Below are 11,075 nucleotides of genomic sequence, written 5' to 3'. Positions count from 1 at the left end.
GTTCATTTTCCTTTACGCGCCAGCATAGGAAAATAAACTCAACGAACATTGTTCTGATGGACTGCATATTCATGTGTGCTTGGGAGGCGTGATCAGTCTTAAGGAAATAATGGATAGGAAGAACTTTTTGAGATACGAGGTATTCAGTCTAGGCCATCGATATGTGGCTGGGAGGCATGACCAGTCTTAAGGAAAATAGTGGACAGGAAGAGCATTGTAAGATATGACCTTTTGCCCGACAGCGATGAATTATCACTGATTCAGTTATCATAGCGGATAATAAATGATCAAATGATGCTGTCTACAGAAGAATATTAATCCAAACAACGTAATCCTTAACTGTAGAGAAGAGTTCTACAATAAGCCTGAATATGAAGAATCGAGAAAAGTTAAAGACTGTAAAAATTAAACAAACACTATCACATAGGCTACTACCCAACCAAACAATTTATTACAAACACACTCACTATCAATTCAACCATTACATTGACTAATAAATCAAAGCCAATCAAGCAAATCTGCATTGAAAACGAGAACACCAATGTAGTTCCGGCTTTTAGCCTACTTCCACATTATTATTATTATTATTATTATTATTATTATTATTATTATTATTATTATTATTAATCGAGTGATAATAAATTAATTATGTTATAGTTCTAATCATTACCAAGCAATTGAAATGAAATGAAATGTCGTTTGGCTTTTAGTGCCGGGATATCCAGGACGGGTTCGGCACGCCAGGTGCAGATCTATTTGACGCCTGTAGGCAACCTGCGCGTCGTGATGAGATGAAATTATGATAAAGACAACACATACACCCAGCCCCCGTGCCAATGAAATTAACCAATTAAGTTTAAAGTCCCCGGCCCGGCCGGGAATCGAACCCGGCATCCTCTGAACAGAAGGCCAGTACCCTGACCGTTCAGCCAACGAGTCGGACACTAAGCAATTAATAATAACAGATTAATTGTAATGATAATAATAATAATAATAATAATAATAATAATAATAATAATAATAATAATAATAATAATAATAATAATAATAATAATAATAATATGGTTTTCGGAAACGTCGAGGTACCAGAATTTGGTCCCGCGGTGTATTTACAGACAATAGACTGACTTAGGCTACCCTATATGAGAAGCTTCAAATAGGCCTACCACTGCACTAAGCGTCATCGAACAAACCAACTAGCGCTCGGCGGTCTACCGTCTGAGCTACTCAGCCTGTTTATTATTATTATTATTATTATTATTATTATTATTATTATTATTATTATTATTATTATTATTATTATTATTATTATTATTATTATTATTATTATTATTCGAATATAAGACGAAGGTAGTGACGAAATTTGCCAATGTGTTGATGTAGGGCCTATGGGAAAAACAAGATCAAGTAAATAAATTCAGATATCTAGGAAGTCTGATCGCATCTGTTGGATAATGTAGGAGAGAAATGAACGCCAGAATTACACAGGCGAAGGAAGCCTCGTCAAAACGAAGTGTCTACTAACATCTAAGATCATCAGCATGGAGTTACGAAAGCACTTCGCAAGAAGTTTTGTGTGAAGTGCTGTAAGCTTTGGGTTAGAAACATGGACCCTGTGAAAAGCGCGAAAATCAGGGTTTTTAATAAGTTGTGCTGGCTTAGATTCCTAAGAATACCTTGGACTGAAAGAGTCACAAACGAGAACGTTCTCAAAAGAGGAAATCCGAGGTTTCCCATTTTCACACCAGGCAAATGCTGGGGCTGTACCTTAATTAAGGCCACGGCCGCTTCCTTCCCACTCCTAGCCCTTTCCTGTCCCATCTTCGCCGTAAGACCTATCTGTGTCGGTACGACGTAAAACAACTAGCAAAAGAGGGAATGAGACACGTACCTTGGTTTAAACCTTAAAGAAGAGAGTTTGGTTTGCCACTTGCTTCGTCATTCTCACTACTGCGCGACTCTCTTTAAAAGGAAAATGGAAGGTAGAATGAGTATGGGAAGACCTAGAGTGCAAGTTATGGACAGCATTAAAGGCAAGCACACCTACTTCCATTTGAAGCTGTAGGCCATAAACACTAAACAGTTGAAAGACTTGCATGTTGCCCACGAACCTTGAAGTTGAGAAGGAGAAGAAGGAGATGATACAAGACTTCAATATTTGAAATGATATGCACCCTTGAATCGCTCCTAAAGTAAAAGTTTGGTAACTTGCAACAAAGAATTCCAGGCAGGCCTGCTGTAGTTATAGGTATGATTGTTTAAAACTGTATGCTGTTGTGTAAAGGACAATGAACCTTACTGTATCGCACTGTAGGAATGTATGTTAACATGCCGTATTTACGCACTCATACAGTATAACGTATTTAAGGTTCATTTTCCTTTACAAAGTGGCATAGAAAAATGAGCAAAACGAAAATGATTCTGATGGACAGCATATCCATATGTGGCTGGGAGACGTGACCAGACTTAAGGGAAATAATGGGTTGGAAGAGTATTGTCAGATATGCGGTATTGCTCGCGCAGCAAAAATATGAATCATTATCGGATGAAGAAATGTCTGAAGAAGGATATAATTTCAAAAATAAAAGTAACCCTACATTTCATGTAGTTGAGAAGTGATATGCAAATAGCAAATATTGGCGAGAATTCGTTATTTCAGTAATAAAATTCACTGGAATTTTTATCTAAGGATTCTAATATTCCAACAATAATAATAATGATAACAACGAAGTCAACTCAGCTACAGTATAGGCCTGCAGGCATCCTAATTTGGTGCTACTCAGGCTGCTTGCCTGTCAGTTTTGATTGATTTTGTCAGGTAAATGCGTCGACAGTGATAGTCTACTTTACATTCCGACATCGTACAAGGAGGTTTTTTCGCCCTACAAAAATTCTACCGCCCCTGCCAGATTTAAACCCTCGTTCGGAGGACCCGAAAATTGGTGTGCTACCACTCATCCGCAACCTGAGCTAATAGCAAAGATGGTGAGATTTATTATTTTAGGAAACGAAGATCGAAATATTGTTTCCCAGCCTATGGGAAATCTGTTGTGGGTCTACGTTTCTGAATTAAGTTTTGGTTATTAGACCTATAGGCCTATCCTGTGTTGCCATGGCAGAAATCTCATAAACAATCGAATACCTTTTTGGAGTAACATAAAGCTGAATAATCTTTTTTTTTTTTTTTTTTTTTTTTTTACGATTCTCAGTTAGAAGTGAAAAATCTTTTCATGTATTATCACTGTTCACGGTATGGCGACAGAATACAGAAATACTAGGTGAACTAAGTAGGATATTATTAAGCTTTGAAGTTGGCAGTCTCTAAAATAATCTTGCTTATGTTTAAGACCGGCATGATTGCAAGCAGCACTTATGTAGGCCTAGCATGCAGGCCAATAATAATTGACATTAAGGAAAAGTGCTGAATGCCATTTATTTATTTATTTATTTATTTATTTATTTATTTATTTATGTATAAGACTCCCCCAAGAACTGAGGCCGCCCCAGATGACAGAGTACTTTACAAAATACCAGTACTAGTACATAAAATATAGTTTTAAAATTAATTATACCTACAGCCTTATAACAAAAATTATCCTTAATACACACAAGTGGAAGAATTTGAGAAACAAAATGCTGCGAAATAGCAGGAAGAAGTCTAAAATACAAAAGAATATAACTTATGAGTACCATGCTAAGTGTGTACTACGTGTTGCATATCCATATCAAATGGTATAAACAGAAAATGTACATTCTTGACGTGATTTAGTTAGAATATTAAAGCGTTTGTAATGGTATTTTATATTAGTGAATGTAGAATGCTGGCATTATGTTTGTACGCAAAGTCTTATTATTTATATTATACAAGTCCACATTTAAGAAGCAGGAGTTAGATATACAACATTCTTTTCATTTTGAAGTGTGTTATAGGTCTATTCTAATTTTTTTTAATGGCATGTTGATTATTGTATGGTAACTTAAAAAATTAAACGACCTGAAATTATTTTTTTATGTTTCTTTGTGGGTAAATCTTAATATATGTTGTTTCCTGTAAAGTATACTATATTAGTCGTCTTTATTCAATTAATTGTCGGAACTCCGGGAAATATTTTGCGAGTGATGTATTCTTTAAAGTAAAGGCCGACATTGTTAATCGTTAACAACACATGTTTTATTAGATATATTTTTATAAACTGCTACAAAAAACTCTGGATCCTGCCCTACTCAGTAATGAAGCTCTGCAGATGTTAAGTACACGCCTCAAACCAGATCCATTTTCCATAGTTAAGAACACCGGTTGCTAGGAGGGTGTACGTTGGGGTGGGGGTTGACGGCTGACTGTCGCCACCTACTTCGCATCTCGGCGCTGTGGTTACAAACATAATTAGCGAAGGCTTTTCAAGTTAAAATCAAAACCGTTTTTGAAGGCGTCACGGTATTCTCCATCGCATGCACATGCCTAGTTTCTTCTATACGGCTTCTTGGTTGGCTGGCAGATATCACAAGCACTGAGCAGTAGGTGGAGCCACTGTCAACTCGTAAGCCAATAGGAGCCGAGGTCCTTAAATAGCTAGGCGGGGTTTAAATGATTGGCGGTGTCATATAGTGGGGGTATAAACCCAACATTTAGGCCTACACTTCAAAATAAGGCTAGTTACAGTCTGTTCCTTTAGAGTTAAGTTCGTTTCGAAAATTTAGTGTTGAGATACGCAGTGGGGTGTGTTCAATTTATAACGACTTCTATGATTCGTCTGTGATGTAAAGTCTCGATAACAATACACAATTCTAGCCGCAGAAGAAGGAAATACACTAACACTGTGATTACTTATAAATTACATGTTCGATTTGTTTCTTTTTTTGTTGGTGTGTATAATATGTTGCCTACAGAAAGACATACTCTATTCTTCGTGTGTATGTATGCAAGTAAATGTTAACAGCTACCCCCTACCTTTCATCGAGAAATCCACACTGCGATTGGACAGCCTGTGAAAGGGAAGATAAAAGAGGCCCGTATTCCCCTCCAGACCCTCCCCCCCACCTATCGACCAGCCGGCTTTCGCGCCCGGACACATGCAGTCGGCAACTCTCCGAGCAGAGAGTTGTGTGTGTGTGTGTGTAAAGCTTGTGTTTGTGTGTGTGTGTGAAATAATTTATCGACGTTGATAAACCGGCAAGTGACAGGATTCTTTTGTACTCCTCCCCCACTTCTCAGAACCACTCTTCTGCATCAGGAAGGAAGAATTCACATCCCAAGCAGGCAGGTCTTCAGTGACAGTTCAACAAGACTGACATCGTGTGTTTTGTTAAACAGTGATTTTGTTAACATTTAAAATATGACATCCGACGGAAAAAGTTTAATCTTCCGAGTTAGGGAAATAATGAAGTGTTAATGGAAAGCGTAAATTCCAGACAGAGATCAAGAAAATTGCTTGCAAATTCTGATTTTGATTTTAGATTGGTCATTGCGAGATATACTTTATGGTCAAGAATAAGAAATCTGTAATTAATAATTTTAAAACATTCTTATATAGTGAATGTTTGGCTGTAATATTCCAAGATGCATTGAAACTGTGAAGTGATTGAAATAGTATGGGAAGAACAGAGGTAAAACTTTGTACTCGGTAAAGAAATATGAAGAAGAATTTTAACTCTTAAGTGGTCAGTTTAAAAAAATAACTTCCACATGTGTAGCAATCTAATAATGGATGGCACAGAAGTGGTGCAGTGCACGAAACTTGGTCAGCAACATTTAACAACAGTGAGCTGTCAAGAAAGTCCGTTGTCATCTCCGTCAACGTCTCGATCATACTGCAATAGTCCGTCGGACATCAGTATGACACATAATAATGGAACGACAATGGACGATGATGATGATGGAGATATTAGTGTTGGTTGTCCATCACCTGCATTATCTTGTTCACCGGCAACAATGCAGGACTTTAGTCATACGCGAGCTAGCCGATTAACGTTCCAGCAACAGGAAAGTCGTGATTCTTCGACAGCATCGTCCTCATGTTTTAGTAGCAGTAATAGTGTTCGTACAACCCTGGCAGAAAACGAGCGAGAAGGAGGTGAAGCGAGTGACGACGAAAAACCTAGGACAATCAGTGATGATACAGTGGACGAAGAGGATTATTTCAAGCCGTTGAAAAGGTTAAAAATGATCCAACTCAACAAATCAGAAAACAGTATACCACACAAACACACCCAACAGTTACAAGTCGTAGCACATGCCATACCCGCCAGACAGACCAGTAATCATACAAGTGGAGTGAAATCCTTTTCTATTCTTGACATTTTAAATCACCGTCCGAGGACTAACGGTAGTGCTACGGAAAGAGCGGTGAGTGAACCAAATGCAGCTTCGGCGAGAATAGTTAGGCCGTGGGACTTGGACAGTAGCGAGAATGCGGTGGACAGTTTTCAACATCATCGACATCACCATCGGCCGAAGTCCGCGGATCTTTGTTATGTTAGCGAGACATTGAGTCCGACATGTAGCAGTGGTCGTAGCAGCACAGCCGGCAGCGTGGCCAGCGATTGTTGTACGAGCCCCGATATTGCCAGCCCCACTACCTCTCAACAAGCGCGACACACACACGGTCATCGTCTCTTCCAGACGACACGTCCGAACCCGGCGGCAGCCAAAGCATCGTCCGCTGTTGGCGGCAAGAATACATCACCGCTGGACGCACTCTTCCAGATGACGAGCAAAACGTTCGAGGAACTCAACGGAGAAGCTGTTACAGGTAAGGTTCAACAATTTCAAAATAAGCGTTAAGGATTTTTTTTACTGAAGAGTTACTACCAGAAATTCCCAGGCAGGCTAGGAATAATAACTTCCTCCGGAAATGACACCGAGTGACTTCTAGTCTTTAATAGTCTAGTACACTACATTTGGCGATGTTTGGGATCAGATAGGAACACATCTAATTTGACTGACAGAGACTGGATGTTCTAGTATTAATAAACACCTTGCTTCGACAGTTCTTAAACTGTCCATAACAACGACACTGAGTAACAATCTTTAAATTAAGAAATTGTGGTGTTCAATAGTCTTTGTCCTACGTCAATTCCTGAATTGGGGAAAGTATACTTTTTCCTAACGCAATAAAAATTGCGGCCCTCTGTGACCCCTTTTTAAAATTATGAAATAGTATTCATTAGGGTTTTTCATATGGCAATAACTGAATGGGAAAAGCATAATATTGATCATTATCAAGCAATAAAAATATGCTAGTTGTCTATATTTAGCGATGTCAGGGGTGAGTTTTTCAGCATATGACCTTCAAATTTATAGTGGATAGACTGGATGTTCTTGCACGAATAAATATATTTTTACCTTCTCCGACAGCTTTGCATTTATACGTTTATTTATTTATTTTTCACATGGCTGTAACAGAGATGTACTCGAATTATAACACAAATTGAACTAAAAATTACACTATTATGTAGACTACAAGAAATAGCGCATTCCTAAAATATCAAACATTTACTTGCTTTTCAATTTACTGGTGCACGGTTTCGTGGTCAGCATCTATTTTAATATTTATCACTGATTGCAATCTTGAGTAGTGTAGCACAAGGTACGGGGGCCCAAGCATAGATAAGAAAATATTTATCTTTAATTGTTAGTGTGTTATAGTTTTATAATTGACATTCAAATTCAACGCTATAGCCTACTCTTCTTGCTATAAATTTTAAAAATAATATAAATTATGAGTAATATAAATTATTTACATACTTGTGTGTCCTAGGAGCACTGCTTTAGGAATTTCCATAAGATTGTGCGAACGGATGAATACGCATCTTTTAAAAGGAGTTTCTTCCTTATTACTGTATTACTTTCTTCCTTATATTTCCTTCACTTCGACTGGAAAGTTTCAATTCACCAGGATTTTTTTTCTAAACAGAAAGGTTACAAATGGTGAAATTCGTAACGAAAAATAATATAGCCTATAGGCTATGCAGACTTACCGGTACTAATCATATATATCTGGAGTTGATGATATGTTTTTACTCTGTTATTTATAACAAGGCCTCTCTTTAGGTGTAGATAGTATGTAATTATAGGAACAAAACACGAATAGTTTTTAGCAATGTTTGCTACCTGTTTTTACCTAGTTTTACTCTGACAGTAATCAAAGCCCAGTATAGGTGCAGGATAGTTATTGGAACAAACTTTTATTTGATTTAGGAACAGGTGTGAAGTAAAGTACCTAGTCTACGTGACGTGCTATCATACTATCTACTTCTGAAATAGCAGGCGACATTTAAAAATTAAATTATACCAATAGAAACTTCCAGGGCTGTAAAATATGTCACATAGCATAAGCTACCTATGGCTTGTTTCGATTTATTATTAGTCTACAAATAATAAATTGAGATAATGGGTTACTGTTATTAAGCCCATGCCATAATGAGTACGACATAATTAATTTGAAAGGTCAAATGGTATTTGTTAACAAAGTGACATTGCTACCTATCTTGGTGTCTTTTTTTTTTTAAGAATGGTGCCAGTAAAAACTATTGTATTAATTGTCCAAGTGTTGTTTAAATTCCATTGGTCCAATTGTAGGTTCTGACATCAAGTAAAGCTTTGTCTGAGTGTCCTTGTGTAAATAACTATGCTCTCCAGCCAATTTAGTACTAGACTACCAGGAATTATTCTAAAATATTCATTCTGTTTTGAGCATGCTGTAATCTTTTACTGAACCACGGTATTCCAACATTCTAAGGTAATTTTTTATCATTCTTTATATAGGCCTATTCTAAGGTATTTATATAGCCTACTTGAAAGAACTACAGAATATTTTCCGTGTTACATTAAAGACTTATTTTAAAATGGGTTTGGAAATACCCGTTACTCATAAACCTGTGCAAGTTAATTTAGCCAAAGATCATTTGATATTAGCAACTACGTGTATCATTTGGCCTCCAAGACTAACGTACTTCGCATTAAGGATTGATACATATTATTTTTATTCTTTTCATCAAACGTCTTGAACCTTTTCTTACTCAGATGTTTGATTTTAAGAACAGGATGACTCGCGGACCAGTTGCCCATCCGTGAAACATATAAATATCAATTACATGTCATGTAATAAACAAATTGTAGAGAATAGCTAAGCATAGGCTATATTAACAAATTGGCGTATTTATTTATTTATTTATTTATTTATTTATTTATTTATTTATTTATTTATTTATTTATTTAACTTATTGTTGGTTTGTTTGTGACAGCGAGGCATTGCTCTCTAAGCAAGTCACATTTTTCCCCAAATAAAAGTAGTATCAAAGCTTAAGTAAATCATGCTGAAAATAATAAGTGCAATCTGAGCTTCTGCACAAAACTAATCATTTTTTGTACGGAATTTGAATGAGAATAAAGGGACCCTGTTAGGCTACCATCACAAGTAATGTTTAGTGGTATATTTTTTAAGATTGTTGCCTCAAATTATCGTATTTAGTTTTAGTAAAATTAGGCTGTGCAAGTGAAAAATTAATGTACCTTATTGTCATTTTCGAGACACGCTAGCCTACAGGCCATCACACAGTCTACTGTATGTATAAATTTTACACTCATTTCCAAAGACATTTTATACACTTTATATTAAGTTAGTAACCATATTAGCCGTCAGAAAATGCAACATGCATCTTTACTGATAAGCCTGTCCCTGAAAACTTTCTAATTATAAACATATTACTCTGTTTATCTTTCCCAAACTTTTTTTCTTATTTTTAAATTTACTCTTTCTTAACATTTTAATAAAATTCAGACCAGTTTTTGTAACTTGAATCCTTCGCCATAATTTGACAATCTTCGTCAAAAATAAAAGACGAAGTTCTCGACATAGAACAAATAAAACTCCATAAGGAAAATGCTGCCATATAACAAGGGTTATGGGACGGTTACGCCTTCATAAAATATATTTATATTTTCTAAATATTTTTCTTCAAATAAGTTTTGCAAATACTGGATTATAAGTCCATGTTCATATATTTTTCAACTATCAGTTAGATTCTTGTTCACATACACCCCCCTCCACATATTGTGGAGCTATCTTTGATGAGGAATACCAGGAAAAACGGCCTTTAAGGCAAGTGTAAAAGTTGCTGAAAAAAGTTTAGTTTTTGGAAAAATGATCAGTTCACCAAAAATCACCTATTTTCTTAGAATGGAGAATTGTATTTTACTTTCGCATAGCCTAGATTAGACTATACAAAAAATCGCGGATCTCAGAATATAGTTCAGAGAGCCCTATGGAATATGAGGTTGGATTTCCATTGTACGTTATTTATCTTAAAGTCACAGTATCCATGTTGTATTTTAACCACTGATTACGAAGGCCATAGATTCATAACTTTCTGAATTATCCGAATATACAGTACTTGAAAAAAGTCAATTTGCTTTTGTATTTGTTGAGTTAGCATAGGAAAATGAACACAACGAAAATTATTCTGATGGACTGCATATAAATATGTGGCTGGGAGGAGTGACGACTCTTAAGGAATAAAATGGTTAGGGACAGCACTGAGACATAAGAGGTGTTAGAAGTGAGCAATTGATTTACCATTATGAGTCTTTGCTGAATAATGACTAGGCCTACCTAGATTGCAGGTCATTCTAAATAAAGGCTAGTTTAGATATTAGTAGTGATTTCTGGTGGTGATTGTTCTTTTATGGGGTAAACGATGGGTGTATTACCCCAACTGAGGTATCAGCAGCAGTTTGATGAATATACAACAAGAATACCTTTACATGTAACTTTATTTATGTCAAAAAGTTTACCGTTATGACATGTTAGGAGTAATATTCCTATATATATCATATACTGTGCTAACATTTAGCCCATTTTTTACTAAGAATGTTCGGGTAGATACGCACAAGGTGATGATTATTAGTTACTGTTTTAAGGGATAAAAACGGGTTCATTCATTACCACCTGAATTGATGTGCATCCTATAATCATACTGTGTCATTAAAACCGTACAAAATCAAACTGTTAGGCTTATGTTCATTTAAAAACATTTTTAAAATATAAAATAAACTTAACACTCTATTTAGGCGTTCT

At 36.2% G+C, this 11,075-nt stretch overlaps 1 protein-coding gene across 2 annotated transcripts in view; it reads left to right on the top strand.

The window, feature by feature from the left end:
* The first annotated feature begins 5,683 nt into the window (after positions 1 to 5,683).
* Positions 5,684 to 11,075, top strand: part of LOC136877543 (uncharacterized) — a 492,105-nt gene continuing 486,713 nt past the window's right edge. For both annotated transcript variants that reach the window (XM_067151667.2, XM_067151666.2), the window contains exon 1: positions 5,684 to 6,749. In XM_067151667.2, the coding sequence (XP_067007768.2) occupies positions 5,684 to 6,749 (1,066 nt within the window). The remainder of the gene's footprint in view (positions 6,750 to 11,075) is intronic.

This window comes from Anabrus simplex, chromosome 7, assembly GCF_040414725.1.
Source record: "Anabrus simplex isolate iqAnaSimp1 chromosome 7, ASM4041472v1, whole genome shotgun sequence".
Classification (NCBI taxonomy): Eukaryota; Metazoa; Arthropoda; class Insecta; order Orthoptera; family Tettigoniidae; genus Anabrus; species Anabrus simplex.
This window is presented reverse-complemented; position numbering and strand designations above follow the sequence as displayed.